General features: G+C 42.6%; 1 protein-coding gene across 8 annotated transcripts in view; it reads right to left on the minus strand.

The window, feature by feature from the left end:
- The window catches only part of CEP128 (centrosomal protein 128), a 221780-nt gene that overhangs the window by 16811 nt on the left and 183845 nt on the right, over window positions 1-21124 (minus strand). For 5 of the 8 annotated variants that reach the window (XM_083611522.1, XM_083611526.1, XM_083611525.1 and 2 more), the window contains 2 exons: window positions 19065-19167; window positions 6964-8172 (listed from right to left, as the gene is read on the minus strand). In XM_083611522.1, the coding sequence (XP_083467648.1) occupies window positions 8066-8172; window positions 19065-19167 (210 nt within the window). In that variant the 3' untranslated portion in view covers window positions 6964-8065. Of the gene's footprint in view, window positions 1-6963; window positions 8173-15217; window positions 16066-16586; window positions 19168-21124 lie in introns of those variants that run through there. The other 3 variants (XM_083611523.1, XM_083611524.1, XR_014547550.1) reach the window with 3 other exon arrangements.

Genomic DNA, 21124 nt, shown 5'->3' on the forward strand with positions numbered 1-21124 from the left:
CTGAAATTAAGAGTCTCACGCTCCGTCGACTGAACTATCCAAGTGGAGTACTATAAACTGCTGTGGTAAATTTAAACTGGCAAGTGAGAGTACAATACACCAAGTGCCAAGTGGTTAAAATCAGAGGTTTCTACCCATTGCCGTAGAAAAATGCAATTTGCCTAATGGCAAGTCAGCTAATTGCTTCCAAGCCAACTTCAAAGCCTCTCAAAGCCACCCTATGTGGCAGGTCCATCTAGGAGCAGACAAGCACAACTGACATATCACAATATATCACCCACTCGCCTACCTATGAATCAGAAGCCAGAGTCAGCCGGATAACTTTCGTGAAGCTGTTTCCACTTGAAGAAGCATTTGATTTGTTTGCTGGGCTGCTCCATCCATCTGCACACTATTGCAGCTAACTTGATTTGAGAGCACTGGTGGGTGCAGGCCATTCGGTATATGGAGAACGTAAATGCCTGACCGTGAACCATCCTGACGTTTCTATTAGCAGTGTTTAAAATCCTAAGAATTCTACCACTCCATATGTGCAAATGCATAAATATGGTCATACTGCTTTAGCAGCATTTAGGCTTTCAGTAATAACGGCCAGGACCAAAAAGAAATACAAAACAAGTTCAACACAACCAGGGGGACTTTGGACTTACTTGTATTTTTCAGAAACAGTTGCCTGTAGTAAACTACTTTCCGAGTGGAGGGGAGTAACATAGGCAGCTTGCGATATGGAGCAGGAGGTTTATAGAGAGGCCCAAATTTCACCAAGTGCACTTAAGATTAACCTGGTGCACTAGCAGAAGCCACAGCCAGGACTTCGTAATAGTGCAAGGGGGCTTCCCCTCATCTTTTGCCCCTGTGCCTCCCCCAAATCCACTCTGGAGTATTTGCAGGGGGGGAAACAAAATGGGGGAGGGAAAGGGGAAATTGTTCACTTTAGCAAGTAGTAACGCGTGTGCTGACAGAATGGTCAGAATCGTATGACATTGAATTCCACCCTATATATCCCTAATGCAGCTATTAGGTCCGCCGTCCGCCCCCCCGATTTATCTGATTGACAACATTTTAAAAATCAGTCTTGTTACTCTCCTCAACAATTCTGTGATGTAGTCAACTGTCATTTCCCATCTAGTTATGGAACTAATAGGTCAAAGTCTGTTTGTCCCAGGACGGACATCATCATCATCATCAACAACATCATCAGAATTTATATACCACCCTATACTCGGGGGTCTCACAGGGTGGTTCACAGAATAAAATCAAGATAGGTAAAGCTAAAGGGGAACCCTGACCATTAGGTCCAGTCGTGGATGACTCTGGGGTTGCAGCGCTCATCTCGCTTTATTGGCCGAGGCAGCTGGCGTACATCTTCCAGGTCATGTGGCCAGCATGACTAAGTCACTTCTGGCGAACCAGAGCAGCACACGGAAACACCGTTTACCTTCCCGCTGGAGCGGTACCTATTTATCTACTTGCACTTGGACGTGCTTTCAAACTGCTAGGTTGGCAGGAGCAGGGACCGAGCAACGGGAGCTCACCCCGTCGCAGGGATTCGAACTGCCGACCTTCTGATTGGCAAGCCCTAGGCTCTGTGGTTTAACCCACAGCGCCACCCGTGTCCCTAAAATCAAGATATAAAACCACAAAATAAATAATAATAATAATAAAAACAGCAACGCAATAGGTCTCCCCCCCCCAAGGAACCAGCATGCTACCCAGTCAACAACATGAAACACTTAAAAGAGGGAATCATGTGATGTATGCTACATCCATAAAATTATGATGGCTGAAGTTTTCTGGTATGAGCTCTTAGCCGTTTATGAGCAATGGAATTGCGAAACTTGTGAGGGAACACCGTGTTCCAGCTGATACATTCATTCTGCTGTGGTGGTTGTGCAAGAGTCTCAAAGGAAGAATAGTGCATGCCCCTTTTCTGCACCATGATAGACTGCAACGTGAACTGGGGTTTCTGCATGAACAGCTGGTGGTGCATAGGCCTAGTTTGGCCGATTCCACATCCTTTTTAAAACATCATGCGCAGGCCTTGTTCATCCTATAGGCTCTTTTTATGGGGGAAGGGAAGAGGTACGTGTGGCTCGTTCACTGCGCTGCTAACAGCACTGGGTCAGTGTGAGAACCGGGGTTCTGTCTTTTTATGTTTTCTGACTAAAACCTCTATATTGCCATATGGATTCCACAAAGTCGCCCTCATAGAGCTGTGTTGGAATCTGGAACAGAGAGATAGTGTATGTTTTGATGGTTTTACAGATCTTTTCCCAAAACTAACATAGTTCAAATCATCACCAATATCTGTGCAGCCAGACTAAGGGGGGGATCAATCTCTTTGTGGGAGGAGGTCATGCCGTGTTCCTGAAAATGCATCCTGAGAGGAAGGAGAATGAAACAAAGACTTCAAAAATGCTTTGATTTTACACCCTGATACAATCGTTGCTTGAGAAATATTAGTCAAACTACGTTCCCACTGCAAAATCTTGACAGGTTATAGCAGTTCTTGAACAAATGTGTTTAGTACTGGATTTTGCAAATGGAGTGGCCAGATTGAATGCAATAATTTTAAAATCTGGTGCTTTAAATATGCCTGTTTGACTCAGTTTCTTTTGCAGGTGTTTCAGTTCCAGGAAGGAAAAAAAACGGTGTCCCTTTTAAAGTTATATCCAGTACCGCTCAGCATCTATAAAGAAGGCTTTTATTTTACAAAATGCTTCATAATTATTAAGGTGTTCATTCTCTCACCTAACCTATGAGATAGTTCACTACACTCCTTTCTAGGTAAGGAACAGAAAATTAAGAGTTTCAGCAATATCACAGAGTGCATGATCCTAGGGTGAGCTATTTCAGATTTGAATGCGCTTCTGTGTAACCCAGCCTCCAGGTGGCCCCCAGAGCTTCAATTCTAGTTGTGGATATTTTTGGATACAGTATTTTTGGTCTGGGTTGGAGAGACAGCAGCAGAGGTGGGGGTTTAAGGGTGTGCTTAGAAGGTGCTCCTCAATAATGCAATTTTTGCTTATGCACATGGGGCCCCAGAATGTAACCCCTGCGTAAGTGGTGGAACGTCTGTACAACATGGAGCAAAGTAGTCCTATAGCACTGCTGGGCACATACCATTTCTTTGTTATGCTCTTTAGTTTCAGTACGTTTCCGAGCACAATTCAAAGTGTTGGTGCTGACCTTTAAAGCCCTAAACGGCCTCGGTCCAGTATACCTGAAGGAGCGTCTCCACCCCCATCGTTCTGCCCGGACACTGAGGTCCAGCGCCGAGGGCCTTCTGGTGGTTCCCTCACTGCGAGAAGCCAGGTTACGGTGAACCAGGCAGAGGGCCTTCTTGGTAGTAGCACCCGCCCTGTGGAACGCCCTCCCACCAGATGTCAAAGAGAACAACAACTACCAGACTTTTAGAAGACATCTGAAGGCAGCCCTGATGGGCAGCCAGATGGGCGGGGATAAATAATAATAAATAAATAATAATAATCATCATCATTATTATTATTATTATTATGTTTTCATCCCAAAGGAGCCCATGATATGGGAAGCATTCAAAACATGAAATCCCTACCTGCAGGGTGAAGGTTACAGGCTTGAAATAGTTCTACACATACAGGTGTCTCTTGGAGATACTGAAATGTCTAAGGCCATGCACAGCACCCATGGTTATTGTTTCAAGGCCAATGTCAGGGATGGGCACCTGCTGAGACCCACACTTCAGTGGGGTGGAGGGCACATTTTCCTGGCTCAGTTCCTCTTCTTCCTGAGGAGTTGGAACAGCAACCTCTGCTTCCTTAGTGCTCTCTCTCTCTCTCTCTCTCTCTCTCTCTCTCTCTCTCTCTCTCTCTGGGCATTTGTGCAGACTGGGCACAAAGCAAAAGGAAGAGTGTGTGGGCAGTGAGCCCTTGGAGAGGAGAACTCGATCGGAACACCTTGTCCATGTTCCCACCCACCCCGGAAAATCCCTGGAGCCAGCACTGCATTCTTTGAGTATTTCTTCAAAATGATTTTGCTATTTATGAAAAGGGCTATTGGGATGGTGGTGATGGGGAGGCCCTCCTTCTGTCAATCCTTCGTTCAGTACAACTTTATTTTCAAATTGTTGCTCCATTTGCCCTCCGCTCTAGTCTGCTTAAGGCTGGGGAAACAATTGTAGCACTCAGCAGATCGGAACAAACAACATACTTAACGTCCACCCGTGGGATGATCTTCAAAATTAATCAGCACATGATCTAACGCTAAGTCTTTTGACAATGTGGCTTTTTATTTTAGGAAATAACAAGAAGTTTCAAGATCCACTTGCAAAGACACGACCAGAAATTGCTGGGTGGTTGTTTTAACAAGCTCCATGGCAAATCAGCCTCGGAAACTGATCTCATTGCCCATATGAGAGAAAGCAGAGGGGCTGTATTCTTTGCGACCTTCACAAGCACAGCATCCCCGATCAGAATCAGCCGAGGACTTCAAAGAGAAAACAAGAGTGCAGCAGCAGAACGTTTGAGGATTAAATACTGTGTGCTGGCAATTCCGGTGCTAATACAGTGGTACCTCGGGTTAAATACGCTTCAGGTTACAGACTCTGCTAACCCAGAAATAGTACCTCGGGTTAAGAACTTTGCTTCAGGATGAGAACAGAAATCGTGCTCCGGCAGCGCAGCGGCAGCAGGAGGCCCCATTAGCTAAAGTGGTGCTTCAGGTTAAGAACAGTTTCAGGTTAAGAACGGACCTCCGGAATGAATTAAGTACTTAACCCGAGGTACCACTGTAATGTCAAAAATTAGGGGGGCGTCTTATACACGGATAGTGCCAAGGGTGGACTTGCGATTGGTTGTTGCCGCAAAAATAGGGGGCGTCTTATACATGGGGGCATCTTATAGACGGAAAAATACAGTATGTATGTATGTATTTAATTTGTATACAGCCCTTCATTCAAAGATCTCTGGGCAGTTTACAACATAAAATAAGAACACAAAATACATCATAAAAACAAAACAAACCCATAACCCCCAATGTGTTGAAACCTATGCAAATTAAAATATGGCCGTTTTTACTATTTAAAAACTGTCCATCTCCACATCTTTGAATAAGTGATAAGAATTTTATTCCATCAGAACTGCACTTTGTTGTGATCATTCTGTTTACATATTATGTTTCTCAAACTTTGTATTTTTCTCCTTGTTTTAGTAAGATACGTATCTACTTTTCTCCTCACTTTTGTTGCTTCCGTTATATGGTTGGGGACATTCTCAGCTCACTTTTGAGCAAAAGAGTCCAACATTGCAGGGGGGTGGACTACATGACCCTCATGGTCCCTTCCAGCTACAATTCTATGACTCTGCGGGTTCTTAAGTCTCATGTAATACTAAGCAATGTGTTTTAACAAAGGATAGGTGAATCTCCTGATGTTATGTAAGTCTTTCCTAGTATATGTGTTTTTGTACATATTACTTGGTTGGAGAATATTTGGAGTCTTTTGCTGGGTTGTGGAAAAGTTACCCATGAAGTACCACTGAAAGAGAACTTGTGAGAGCATTAATATGCAGTGCTTGTAGCTGTGTTCTTCTTATGGCTTATGTGATAGGCTTGGTGTGTGTGTGTCTTTCTCCAAAGCTCATCTCTGAGGTATTCCTCTTGGCTTGCATGTGACTGAAGGTAAACTTTTACCTACATGCGCTCCATTCATCAGCCTTCTTGACAGAAGCTGAAATTGGTATCCAAATTTCAGGAGGCTTCTGAGACCAGGGTTTGGCAGACAAAGAATGAATCCATCTTGAAATGTCCTGGGTAGTTTTGCAGCTGCTGTAATACAGTAAACACTCCCTACTGTGTGTGAGCAGAGCAGGATGCCCAGTGGTGCCAGAACAAGAAAAATACTCAGCCCCTAGGAATCAGCACCTATGGACAATGGGCTTCTTCAGGTGTTCATGTTCCTGTCTTACTGAACATGGGAGCAGGGGTGCATAAAGTAGCCTGCCCTGTAGCCTTTGCACACACAGCTGCGCACACAAAGGCTCTGTCAGTACAGACAGTCACACTGTTCACATAAAGGCTTGGGAGACTGACACATCCCCATGCACGGGTGCATGAATAAAACTCTCTCTCTCTCTCTCTGTGTGTGTGTGTGTGTGTATGTGTGTGTGTGTGTTGAGAGAGGGGGGAGAAGAGATGTTTAGATTTATCAGCCGATCCCTTTTTGTAACCCCTGTTTCAAAATGAAGGAAGAGGCATTTAGCAGATAAAACTTAAAAGCCCAGTTTGTTAATCCTCAGCTTGATGAATGGGAATCTTATTCTACAAGCAAATGTAGGGAACATAGGAAGCTGTGTTCTACCACTGGTCAATCTAGCTCTGTATGGTCTACACTGACAGACAGCAACTCTCCAGAGTTTCAGGTGATATTCCCAGCCCTACCTGGAGATGCCAGGGACTGAACCTGAGACTTCTAAATGCAAAGCCCTACTGAGCTACAGCCACCCCTCACCCACCCCCACAACACACATTGGGTAAGATTCTTGCATTGCAGGGGTTTGGACTAGATGATATTTGTGGTCCCTTTGAGTTCTACAATTCTATGACCTAGAGATATAGGTCATTACAAGAGCCTCTTTTCATGACAGCAGGTATACATCCATGCATTATAACCATCCACATACAGCGAAGTTTAAAAGTAATACTCCTGGTTTGACACACAACAACCCAATAATTGCCACTAATGAAAGCTGGCATCATTGCTAGTAATGTAACCAAGTCCTTGAACAGTGGGCTGCTTATCTAAAGAAAACACTGGCATTAGTGAGACAACTGTAATACAGTCCATATCTTTAGAACAATCTCTCGCTAGGCTACTGTGCTGGCTCTCAAGGCACTTTTACAAGGACTCAGACTTGAACATTAAAACCAAGTGCATTTCACAGATCAGAACCAAGATATGGGCAATAAACCAAGAATCACAGAGGCAGGTAAAGGGGAAGGGGAAGTTTTATTAGAAACATCAAGAAAGGGAATATCTGATTTCATCAATAGAGACCACAATATATGTCTAAATTATTGTACACTGTAATTTTCAGAGTTAAGGTGACATTTCAAAAAAACTTAATAAAGAGGTATTGGGAAGGATGTGACTATTAGAAATTGCTTTTTATTAAAAGAAGGAAAAAAAGAAGGTTGGGTACTCATATAAACCAACCTCCTCTGCCAAAGGTTCATTCTCAACCTGTTTATTCAATTCCAGGAAGACATTGTACATTTGTAGCACAAAATTAGATATTGTGACTCTGGTTCTCTTCTGCCATGTCGGATATAAAATATTTCATTACATTATTGGAGATTTTAGGTTTAGGAAACAAAATTATTATTATGCTTAATTACAGAAGTGGTTCATAACAAGTGGTTAACTGAATTTCCTCCAGTTCTGGGGAAATTTAGGTTAGGCTGCGCTCTCCCTTGATCTTGGATCAACAAACATAGTAGTCCCAAACAGAATGAAATGCAGCATGTAATCTTAATTCTCCTCAAAGTGGAGGAAATTCAGGTCATTGTTTCAGATATAAATGATTTCTATTATTAAGCACAATAATGTAATCATTGCATAATGCATCAATTGAGGCACCTTTGTTGTAAAATGCTATTATGCCTGTACAGCTCTAAATTATGTTATAAAACATCTTATTTACACACCAAGCAATTTCTATTAACGATTACCTGATTGTGTTTATGTTTTATCTATATATTGTTCAACCAAAAATCCATTGCATCTTTGAACTTAAAACATATTAAGGTATGTAACAAAACTCACGAAAGGCAAAGGTGGCTGGTTTGGGATGGACTGAAACAAAGCAATGGGGACAGCACTTCAAACCACAAGATTCTTTGGCATTTTACATTCAGGTTTCACTTGCTTCGTTTTAGACCCACAATTGAGACGTTGTTCTCAGTCACTATTTGGCATCTGTTGGACCAAGGAATCTGCACTGCTTTGGTAAATACAGCTGCAGTCAGAACTGGGAAAAAAGTGCTGCAGAGCTGAGTTTCCAACAGTGTATCTGCACATTCCGAAGTTGCTTTAGTACCTCTCTTCTTGTGTTCGCAGTTTTGTTCCATTGACCGTCATGCTGATAGCACCTTTTTTAGTTGCATTTGAATCTGAAGGAAATGTACTTTTGGTAAGTGCTGCAGAAGAAAGGAGAGGGGGAAAGCAATCACCTATTTGCTGAAAGACTCGACATGGGGGAGGGAGGATCTAGAAAAAAACAGCCTGTTCTAAACAGAGAGGGCCTGTCCAGATACCCATAGAGTGGTAACCCTACATTTGGAATGATTCAATGCAAAGTAGGTGGGATTGTCTCTGAAAACTGTTTGAAAGCTTTGGTTGGTGCAAAATACAGTGGTTAGATTGTTTACTGGCATCAGGTGAACCGAAGATGGAAAACAGGTGATTTAATGCTTTTTCTCTAAGAGATAATGGTTTGTCTCTCTTTTAGATAGTTGCTCTTCCACAAACGGAAGGGCTCCTTCCACACAAGGAAGGCACTCCAATCCTGCCAAGGCTTCCACTTTTGCTGACATCCATCATCACTTCCCATGCTGTTCTGGAGGATTCCCCAACCTTTCAGAGCAGATTTCTGCATGGGGGCTGCAGTGAAAATAAGGGATCGCCTCCACACCTTCTACTACTAGCAATATCATCCTGTGAGGAGACTTCTGCACGTGAGAACTTTGGAGACAAGGCAACTGATACTGCAATTTGGAATGCAATCCCGTCCCCACAGAATTAAGGGCAAAACTCAAATCTTAAATTTGATTTTTAATGAGACAGCAGTACAGGCCTGGGTTAGTTGAAGGATTAAATGTAGACCTCTTAAGCAGATTTGTGTATCTCTGTGAGCCTGCTGGTGTCATCATGTCCAGGAAGAATGTTTGAGAGGCATCTAGATTGCTCCCAGCAGAAGCAAGGCAGAGGAGTGTGGTCATTGTACGGGTGGAGAACTGGCTGTGCTGCTGAGTGACTGCTTAGACTGCTCTGTGCCCTTTAGACTGTGACCCGGGGTGGGAGTGGGGGTGGGGAGATGAAAGGACATGGAAATGAAAGCACTGCTACCACCAGCACCTCAAAGAAATGACATCTTCCTGCCATTGCTTCCTGCTCTGGAGAATAAGGCTTGTCACAGGAAAGGAGTGGTTCAGAGAAGCTCCTGAAATGTTCAGAGTCAGTGAGCCAGGTTACAGTTCTCACAAAATGATTTACCCTTGGGTGTTGCCTGAGCCTGATACAAGGAGAAGCTAAGAAGAGTCCCTAACTGTGGTGACATTCACTAGTTTTAACTATAACATCAAGCTTTCCGGGGACTCGTGTTGCTGCGTCTGTGGAAAACGTGAGTGCTTCATACTTAGACCAGCTTGGCTGCTTCAAAGGGTCACTGGCATAGGAAACATTCTGCAAAATGTCCTACCAGGAATCACATTGGCTTGGCTGCAGCTGTGCAAGCCCAGCCACATGTAAGGTAGTACTGAAGAGTATTGGTTGTCAGTAACTGCTGACTGCTGTCCCATGTGGCGAACCCCATAACTCTAGCCTCCCAAGGAAGAACCTTCCAGATCTGGCCTGGCTCCCCACATCCAAGCTTGCTCTTCCTGGTCAGAAAGGTATGGAAAGTACTTATCTCTGTGGCTGAGACTTGCTTGAGCAACAACATCTACCAGAGCTAGTATGACTTGCATTTCTGGTCTTGTTCTTTGGTTCTGACTCTTGGCTTGCCCTCTGAGACTGATTCCTCTTCCAGTCCTGGCTCACAGTTCCCAGCTATCGACCTTCACTACATTGCTGCCTATAGCCCAGCCCCTTGAAGGTTTTCACCTAGCTCACACAGATTCACTGATTTTTTCTCTCCAAGTGATTCTAGCTCCCCGCTCCCTCACCTCAAGTGAGAACAGCTATAGGGTATGGGTCTTCATATTCCTATGGGATACAGGTAGGCCAGTGTGTAAGGAGGCTTAATTTGGGCTTTCCTAATGAGGCGTAAAGTGCTACAGATTGACGGATAATTGCTCCTGAGGAGCTGGAATCCCACTTCAGCTGTGATTGGGTATTGGAAATCAACTGCTCAGTGCCAAGGTGTGGGGAGGGAGACCAGCTATATAAATGCAATTTGATCTATTGCAGAAAGAGAGAATAAGATCCAATTCACCCTGTATGGGCCAAACAAGTTTGCTACTTGTCAACCATTTGTCTCCTGGAAAATTCATGCAATGCATTTCAGGTAAGTCGCTTCAGCATGTGGCAGATAGGACCCAAGGAGCTAATCCTGACTTAAGAGCCCTGCTGGATCAGACCAAAGGCCCATCTCAACCAGCATCCTATTCTCACAATGGCCAACCAGATGCTTGTGGGAAGCCTGGAAGGAGGCCCTGAGTACAATAGCATTCTCCTCACTTGTGATTCCCAGCGGCTGCTATTGAGAAGCATCATATCTCTGACAGGGGAAGCAGAATGTAGCCACTGATGAGTGTGCCTAATCTTCTTTTAAAGCTGCCCAGCTGGGCGGGCATCGCTACGTCTTGTAGAATTCCATAGACTAACTATGAACTGTGGGAAGAAGTACTTTCTTTCATCTATCTGGAATTTCTTCCCATTCACTTTCACTGGATGGACCCAGTATTACACGTGAGAGAGGGGGAAATCTCTTCTGTCTATTTACCTTCTCCACACTAAGCATAATTTTATACTCCTCTACTTGGCACCCCCCTTTACTTGGCTTTTTTCTTCATAGGCGAGCTGCTTTTTGGTGCTAATCTGCCACACGTTTACAGACATGTATTTCCTGTTCATTTCTTATCACGTTAACTGGGAAAACAGGCAGTGGACAAGCCACACATAATGCTATGTAAGGTATGAAAGAACTAATTCTTGAAGACCAACTGGGCTTGGATCTGTCAAGAGTTGCAAAAAGCACTGTTGTGTTCGGACTGAATAGGAAAGAAAGTTTTGCCTGGATAGCTCAGCTGGCTAGAGCAGAGCTTTTCAAACTGTGTGTCGCAACATATTAGTAAGTTGACTGCAGTGTGTAGGTGTGTCACGCGAATGCTCCCCACTCTCCTCCTGGGGCTGGAAAGGGGTTATTTTAACCTCCAGTTTGCTACTAAAACATGACATTACTGTGTCACGAAATGATGCACGTCTAAAAAAGTGTGTCACCAACAAGAAAAGTTTGGAAAGCTCTGGGCTACAGCGTGGTGCTGATAATGCCAAGGTCTGATCCCCATATGGAACAGCTGTCTATTCCTGCATTGCAGTCGGTTGGACTAGATGATCCTCAGGGACTCTTCCAACTCTACAATTCTGTGTTTCTACGAAATGTTGCTAAACATAATCACAATGGATTTCCTAGGATCCTTCTTTCCCATTCAAAACTCAGGTTGATGAAAGTAGAAAGAAATGCTAATTCAGAGACACTGGTAAAACTTCCACCAATTCTCAAATTTTCATTTGCTGTCACTATGAGAGAGATGTTAAACTGTATTTTGGAATCCTTATTATCCAATTAAATAGGACCTACTGCAATGGTGTTGGCTGTCTCAGAGTAACATGTAGATAAACAATGTAATAAAAACAAGAGCAATGTCATACTGATTGCCAGAGCTCGGAGGCACGGTCATGAACTTATATGATGCTATCATTTTGTCAAGCAGCAATGAAGAATGCAAAAGCCAAGGTGACCTTGCAGGCACCTTTTTTTTTTTAATCAAATGAGAAGCTAGTTAAGATGTCTGAGCCCTGGGCCAAGGTCTGGAAGAAGAAACCCAGGGAGGGGGTGGGTGGGCCTTTTACAGATATAAACTATATCCTATAAAATACACTGCATAGGGATGTTTCTCTCATCTTGCTTTTATTGTTTAGACTGATCTGTAAAATACTGAAAGCTTATCTCCCACATATGTAATGAACCAGTCAGCTGTATCTCTGCTTAAACTGTATATGTGGATGAGCCATGGATTTTTATGGCTGTTGCCTCAACAATCTGTGAAGTCTTAGCAGCCAGGTAAGAAAAATAACATTGAAAAGGGTGTCCACTAAAGAGACTGTTCAATACTACTTCAAGTACAGTGGTACCTTGGTTGTCGAGCGTCTCGGTTTTCAAATGCTCAAAACCCAGAAATAAATGCTTCTGTTTTCGAATGCGCCTCGGAAGTCGAATGGCTTCCGCTGAGTTTTTTTTCAATTTTCTCCACTGACTTTGCAGACCGCCCATTGTGTCTCGTTTTCAAACGTTTCAGAAGTTGAACGGTCTCCCGGAATGGATTAGGTTTGACAACTGAGGTACTAGTGCACAAACTTGTCTTATTGGAAATAATGACAGAGGTGATGGGACTGTGGTAAAATCAAAAGGGAGAATGCAGAACTGGTATAATAGATTGATCTGGGCACATGCAAGATCCAGAGATTTGGGAACGCTCACTTTGCAGATGGGAAAAAAGTCCCCCCCCCCCATTGCATAATAAAAAGTAAGAGCAACAGTCAGATTTACTACCTCTGAAAAGGGAGACTGTACTTATGGCTGTCAGCATGGATCCTTCATTCATCACACCTACCTTATTTATCTAATTCTTTCTGAACACTTTATGTTAATGAATTCCACAGGTTAATTCTGAACTATGTGAAGCACTTCCTTTTGTTTGTTTTAAAGCTGATGTATGCAAAACAAGTTCCTTTCGACACTTTAAAAATTAACAGATTTATTGCAGCAAAAAAGGGCCCGCTTGATCAGAATTAGAAAGCATTAACTAGTTTCATCCTTTGGTTGCAACTTTGCTTAGCCAGGCAAGCACAAACTACAGTTCTCAGCTTTGGTAAAATGGCAGTTTACCTTATAGCAGGAGAGGAAGAAGGGTATCAACACACCTGAGGGGAAGAGACAACAGCTCCAAAATGACTCAAACTCATAGTGCCAAACCATAGTTCAGTGTTACTGAATGCCTGAACCATCCTACAGTCTATTGGAGCTGGTAGGTAAATTGTTCTAGATTAGAAGGCGATCTGCAAGCAAGGGCAGTTCTCCACCGCCAGAAGAGAGAGCTCTGCCAGTGGCCACTTGGGACGTATCACTCTGTTCCAGCTAACACCTGGAAATGAATTATCAATTAATTGCGTTGATATATTTATATTGGTCCCTTCCCATTATGTGTTTTTCTTACTGTGAAGCTGTTTCTGGGTTTGTATATGGAGATTTTATAGAATTTTATAGAATCACCCCCTACATTTCACTCTCATCCTCATAGCTTGCCTCTACCCCTACACACCCAAAAGAGGGCATCCTGCACGTACCAAACTGGAACGTGTCCAGAGGAGGGCAACCAAAATGGTCAAAGGCCTGGAAACGATGCCTTATGAGGAACGGCTAAGGGAGCTGGGCATGTTTAGCCTGGAGAAGAGGAGGTTAAGGGGTGATATGATAGCCATGTTCAAATATATAAAAGGATGTCACATAGAGGAGGGAGAAAGGTTGTTTTCTGCTGCTCCAGAGAAGCGGACACGGAGCAATGGATCCAAACTACAAGAAAGAAGATTTCACCTAAACATTAGGAAGAACTTCCTGACAGTAAGAGCTGTTTGACAGTAGAATTTGCTGCCAAGGAGTGTGGTGGAGTCTCCTTCTTTGGAGGTCTTTAAGCAGAGGCTTGACAACCATATGTCAGGAGTGCTCTGATGGTGTTTCCTGCTTGGCAGGGGGTTGGACTCGATGGCCCTTGTGGTCTCTTCCAACTCTATGATTCTATGATTCTATGATTCTATGATCTTATCAGGAGCTCCATTCTGCCAAGGTTGGAATCAGGCCTTTAGTGTTGTGGCATCTATCGCTTGGAACTCCCTCCTATTATATATTCAATAGGTGCCTTTTTCGGGCCTGCTAAAGACATCCCTCTTTCAACAAGGCTTCTAAATGGAGATCTTTAGTTATCTGTATTGGATTTGAATTTATTTTATTTTATGCATTTGATTTTGTTAGTTTAAACTATCCCTACATATTTAGTTGTTTTAAACTGTGTTTGTGTAAGTTTTTATTACATTCAAAAACCTTGAGGATTCCTCATGGGAAGTGATTCATAAATGAAATGCAGAAATAAACAATGTATTGTTTGATGATGGTGATGATGGTGATAATGATAATGAACAATAATTCTATCATTTATATGCTGCCTATCTGACTTGGTTGCCCCAGCCACTCTGGGCAGCTTCCATCAAAATAGTAAAATACAAAAAAACTCAAACATTAAAAAAACTTCCCTGTACAGAGCTGCCTTCAGAAGTCTTCTAAAGGTTGTATAGTTACTTATCTCCTTGACATCTGATGGGAGGGTGTTCCACAAGGCGGGCGCCACTACCAAGAAGGCCTTCTGCCTGGTTCCCTGTAATCTCACTTCTCACGGTGAGGGAACTGCCAGAAGGCCAGTAGTCCCACACAGAGTGCATTGCAGTAGTCCAAGCGGGAGATAACCAAGGCATGTGCCACTCTGGCTAGACAGCATGAGGGCAGGTAAGGTTTCAGCCTGCGCACCAGATGGAGCTAGTAGACAGTCACCCTGGACACAGAATTAATCTGCACCTCCATGGACGTCTGTGAGTCCAAAATGGCTCCCAGGCTGCATACCTGGCCCTTCAGGGGCACAGTTACTCTATTCAGGACCAGGACGTTCCCCATAACTGTCCACTCCGTCCCCTCAGAAACAGTACTTCTGTCTTGTCAGGCAATCCATTGACTGCTATCCATATGCAGATGGTGACTCTGGGTTTTCTACATTAAAATTAAATATATGACTTCTATTGGAAAGGAGGGTCCATGTGACTGGCTCTGGCCACATGGCAGTGGCATTCAGGCACATAGCACAACCTCAAGATAGCCTCACAGGAAAAGGACTAGGAAGTAGTTTGTGCATAGAGGGCCTGCTCTCTCCACCCTATAAGTGACCTTATAAACTAGCAGATGGGCTGGAGACATTCCCCCTGCCTTCAGAATCTTATGCGCTGTTGGTTTCCCTCCCTTCCTCTTCTCTCTCTCTTGTATTTCTTTATTCTTCTAAAGAAAATAATTTTAGAACTACCTGTTATCAAAGTAGAAAGTTGTAGTTCAAAAGGATTGTGAGCAAAAGCTGCTAATATGAAGCACAGCTTTCATTACCAGCAGATAGCAAGTAGAATTATGAATAGTAAAGAGGCCAGATGGAATAGCAAATCCTGTTTACCTTTCTGGTAATACACGAGCCAGAAGGTACATGATAAAAATCAAAAAGCAATATACTTAAAGCATATTAAAAGGAAATCCTTTTAATGCGGTACAGTATTAACCTACGGAATCTGTTACCTTGGCCCATAGGTGATGCGGTAAAAAAACAAAAGAGTTTAAGGAAATAAATGGGGACTAATTTTTTTTTTTATGTTACATTTCAAACTTTTTTTGCTGTAGTAACAAACAATGCTTTAGATAGCAATGCAAAATTATGGACTTTAAGCGTTGTATCCCACTAAGTCATACTCAGAGTAGATCAAATAAAATCAATGGACCTAACTTAAGTCAACTGATTTCACTGAGTCTACTCTTAAGTATGACTTAGTCCAGGGGTGTGAAACCTGTCGTTCTCCAGATGTTCTGGGGCTCCAACTCCCATCAGTCCCAACCAACAGGGTCAGTGGTCAGCGAGGATGGGAGTTATGGTGCTACAACGTCTGGAGAGTCACAGGTTTCCTGTTCCATAGTCAGATATAGCCTAATGGCAGGAGTCACCTAACAAGCCCTGTCAGTAGAAGCCCTGCACAAGAAATTGCACTTGAGCCAACAGGCTTTCCATCTTCTCCTCTCCCATACGCCACCTCAAATTGGCTCGGGGGGGGGGCTCTGAAGAACCTCCAGAACAGGATGAGGAGGTAAAGAGATGGAGGATTGTCCCATCTGTCATGCTACAATGGTTGCACCAGACAGAATGAACAGAAGAGAGCAACACTGAATTTCACCCAAAGTTTTTATCCTGGCTCAGTTTTTCAAACAAATAGGTTTCTGTAGGTGTTATCACAACCTTTGAAAAGAAAGAAGCTTTCCTGGTGTTAGTAGTAGTAGTAGTAGTAGTAGTAGTAGTAGTAGTAGTAGTAATATAATACCACGCTTCATCTGAAGATCTCAGGGCGGTTCACAAGATAAAAATACAGGATAAAAGCCCAAAATAGATAGCCAAAACAAAAACTAAACAATACCACCACTACCCAAACACATTTAAAAGGCTGTAGAATATTAATCAGCCAAAGGCCTGGTTGAAGAACATTTTTGCCTAGTGCCTGGGGAGAGCATTACCCCAAGTGGAAAGCCATTGCAGAAAAGGCCTGTTCTTGTGTTGCCACCCTGCGAACATCTTGAATAGGCACCAGAAGAAGGGCCTCAGATGATGATTGCAGAGTCCAGGTAAGTTTACATGGGGAAAGGTGGTTTAACAAAGGCTTATTTCAATGTCAGCAATGCCCCCTCCTTTTCGCAAGTGTGGCTGGCTTAGCACTTGTGTCTGAACACAGGGCTGTTTTGCCTACACAAACCATGTTTGCTAACCAAATGGAAGTCATGTTTAGGATCCTTGGTTTGGACGTAACACTAAGCCAGTCACTCTGTGGACTGTCTTCTGGCTCACCAATGTGTTGGGTACCAGTATACAGATCATGCACAGTATGGCTTAACAATCCACATTTCTGGCTTAGCATTACATCCAAACATGGCCAATGCATGCAGAGTACTTTGAACTACTAATAAAATGTGTTGTGCATCAGCAAAGCCAAGGTTAACTGAGGACTGTGATCAGTAACAGGAGACTAGAAAGCCTTGCTGCCCCTGTCTTTCTTTAAAAAGGCTGCAGATTTTCAAGGTCCCGGCTCAACAAGCTTTAGAAATAAAATGGCTTCTGGGAAAAGATTTGTCAATACACAGAAAGGATAAAAACTGTGCAAGCAGGAAAAGGATACATTTACAGCACTAATGCAAAGCATCTGCAGTTGCTAATCATTTTGTAATCTAAAACTGGAGAAAAGTATGGTGGTCGTAAAAATAGTTTCTTGGGATTAATGGTGAGATAACAGCCAGTGGCTGATTAGGTTTTTTTTTATTAAAAAAAAGACTTAGTTGAGTGGCAGCTGATAATACAGCTGGCTTTATGAAGTACGTCTCTAATGAGCACCTTCTTGCCCAAATTACGCTGTCAAATAAACCTCTTCCTTTCTACAAAACAGTTTAGTCAGACTAGCTCCCACAATAACGTTTTAAATAGATGGTTATGAAAATAAAAAAGTATACTACAAGTAACTATAGAGATTAAAAACTGGCATACAATGATAGGCAAGAAGTAAATACAAAAACCAGGGAAATTTAATTGGTTTTCATTTCACTGCCAATAGAAACTTAATTTAAAACGGAACAATGAATTTTAGCAAAGATTCTCCAGATTAAACATGTCCCCCTCTTTCCTTCAAACAGCTTAATTACTAACCCAAATGCTACAAAACCGGAGGTAGGTGTTCTGGTTTCCAAACTTTTTTTCGGAAGCTGAACGTGCTCTGTTTTGAGTCCCCCTGTGTTTCCTGTTGCACTGCTAATTTGTGTCCCCCCATTGTAATTCAAGCCCTCCGTTTCCGACTGTAGTGTTCTGAGGTGATATTTGGAGCTTATATTTGGTGCTTTTGTTTTCACTATTTATTTTGCGGTTTTTGTTTTGAGGCTTTTTCAGTTAATTTGTTTTTGTGACTGTGTGGATCCCAGTTCAGCTACTGATTGATTGATTGATTGACTGTGTGACTGCGGAAATGGATAAAAGCCCCCCATCCAAACAATGACTATCATCAGTGCAGGTAAGATTTTTTTTAATTTTTAATCATCTACAATACTATTTTATTTATTTTATAGTACAGTACATTGATTATTGCTTTAATTTTATGGATCAATGGTCATATTAGATAGTAAAATTCATGTTAAATTGCTGTTTTAGGGGTTGTTTTTAAAAGTCTGGAGCGGATTAATCCATTTTGCATTACTTTCTATGGGAAAGCACGCCTTGGTTTTGGAACGCTTTGGATTTGGAACAGACTTCCGGAACGTATTAAGTTTGAGAACCAAGGTACCACTGTATTGCAATTTTAGAAAGGTTAATTCTTAACCCTGAAGTTTTTATGAACAGTTATAACACAATATGCATGCAGGGGTAAAGATGATCAAAGTCCAGCTGAGAATTTCCAATTTTGAATACATTTGAGCATAAAACAGTCACAAATTACAGGCTGTGTTCACATGCAACACTGAACCATGGTTTGGCACTACAGGAGAAAGGCTGGAGGAATGTCAGGCTCATGTACCACTTACTCTCTCACATACTGTTGTCCAGGACTTTGAACTTTGTTTAGCAATAAGCTTTCTTTCCCATTCAGGAATAAAAAGTAATAGCAATGCCATGCTGGATCAAACCAATGGTCCACCTGGCTCAGCATTCAAATGTTGTATTTCCATCCTCTGTATCCACTAGTCAGATTTGCTACCTCTGAAAAGAGAGGCTGTACTTATGGCTGTGTAAAGGTTTCGTGTGTTTGTATATGGGGCAAGGCATTGCGACAATCACTCGTGAACAGAATCTATATTTCTGCTTAATAAAAAGACATTTACAAAACAAAATGATGGTTTTGCCTCACTGCATGGCATTCTGGGGAACCGGGGAAAGACTAGAGGTGCAATTACATGTAAAGGTTGCTACACTGACTCCCTCTTCAATCCTTGCAGATGCAGTAGCTGATGCTATGCTATTTGTAGACCACACAAAAACAAGACTGCTGTGTTTAGTACTATTACTAATCAAGAATAAATCATAGCTATGCAAGACCTTTAAGTAGCCAAATACTGACCAACTAAACAAAGAAATTCAGTGCATGAAAAAAGAATGCTCCAGTTGTCTCAATAATAAAAATGGGGGGGGGGGCAAGATATCTGCCAATCTACTAAAAGAGGTCACCTGAACAGTCTTATGGAGATTCCTTATGGGTGATCAATACTTACATCCTGAATTGGAAAGCATGGAGCTGGACATAAAGCTGGTGTTAGTTCGCCAGTTGGAAGACGTACTCTGTATAGCAGAAATGTCAGCAACTGTTTTCTTATCCTGCGAAAGGGGATGAAATTCCTGCTATGAAAGAGCTGATTTTGATGTATTTCCTTTTTATCTTTAAGATTAAAAGCAGCCTAGAGCCAGGGTTATATAATGTGGCAGAATTCTTTTAAACTGATAAAATCTGGTTTCACTGTTCAGAATGTAAATCTAGTAGTTAGCATTAAATCTGATTTCCTCCCAGATTCTGCGTCACTGTCAACACTTAGAATTCTGGGGGAGGTCACCCTCTGTACGTGCGACTGTGAGTTCTGCGCATTCTTGCTGCAACCTGTGGAATAAATGGGAATCTCACTCTTGTTGTTCCGTCCCTGTCCCCCCCCCCCCGATCTTAAATGTGCAAAGCAGCACATGGTGATGAATGGGGCAGCCCTAGAAAACACAGAGACACACATACAAGGATGGGTGTTTTTTTAACAGTAACATAAAGAATACAAAAGTAGACTCTTTCAGTTCATTTCTGGCCTTAGGGCAGATAAGGTGATCAAGAGAAGTTAGCAATGAAAAGCTATTTCTGCCCTATTTCAAGCAAGTGAGTAAAATAAACATATACATCTGAATCATTGTGTCCTATTGGCAAACAAATGAGAGAAAAGTAAACCATCAAGCAGAGTGGATGGTCCTGTGGCATTCCAGATCCTACTGGACTACAATTTACATCATCCCTGACCATTGGCCATGCTAGCTGGGGTTGATAAATATTGGGAGCCCAACATTATCCAGAGTACCAAAGGTTCCCAAACCATGGTTTAGTTCCTCTTGTGCTCATGAAAGTCTAAACAAAAATGAAACTCTGTTCTGTACTCAGCACTGAACTGGGTTCTTAATATCCAGTATAGATCAAGTCATAATGGTTAGTCTAAACAGGGAGAAGGAATAGATGATTAGTGATGATGGTACCATATCCTGATTGGTCAAGCCCCTTCAAACTTGGCACTACTTATACTGAGGCTTTTAATCACCTTCACCATTTGCAGCTAGAGACTGTGAAGTTTCTAAGTGTCCACAATCTCTGGCTGAAAAAGGGCAGCAGTCTGCACGCCCCAGAATCTGGGTTGGTAGCGCTATCAGCACCTGTGATCTCAGGGAGCACAAGGCCATAAGAGTCTGACCATGCCTGCATTCTGCAGTCTGAGATCCTAGGTGCTGCCAACACCCATGACCTCAGACTGCAAGGCAGCTCTGCAGAACCACCACTGGGGTCTTCTGGACTGTGCTTGTCTATTGCAGCCTGAGATTATGGCTGCTGACAGCACTGTCTGTACCCATGTTCTGAGACCACCCAGGGGCTACTTGCTCCTGAAATGTTCAGGTCTGCTTGCATTTTTACACATAGCTCCTAGATAGCCCAAATTGTCACAACCCATGATCTTGAGTTGCTACTGGCACATCCTAAGATGGAGAACAACACTTGAAAACTCATTTCTCAACTCTTCAGCTTGTACAGCGACCAATTGATTTTAGTAGGGTTCCTATATTGAGCTTTTATTTTTTAGGAAGACCCCAAAATTGTTGAGCTTTTCTTTTTAAGGAAACCACCGAAATTGTTGAGCTTTTGTCAGACAAAACCCAAAAACGTGATTTTGACTTGCCTAAGATCCAAGAAATGCCCCCCCCCCATGTCAATATTGCCTTTGAAATCCTGGTAATGTCTGGGAATATCCGGATATATGGCAGCCCTATTTTCAGGCTCAGTTCACCCATCTCTAAGTATGATGGGGTGGAGGGAGAGGCTGGAGTGTCTGCCCTGCCAGCAAGGGCTTTTTAATTTACAACATCACGGAGATTTAAAGAACTAATAATACAGCATGGAGGACATATTCTTTCTCATAAGGCAGTAGGTTTATGACTTTCAGAAGAATATCCTTCACAAGAGTTTATTTGTGCTGCATGACATATTATTTCCTTTTTTTACGCTTAGACAAACTTGTGGAGGGAGCTCCATACTCAG

This window comes from Podarcis filfolensis, assembly GCF_964270895.1.
Source record: "Podarcis filfolensis genome assembly, chromosome: 1".
NCBI classification, from domain to species: domain Eukaryota; kingdom Metazoa; phylum Chordata; class Lepidosauria; order Squamata; family Lacertidae; genus Podarcis; species Podarcis filfolensis.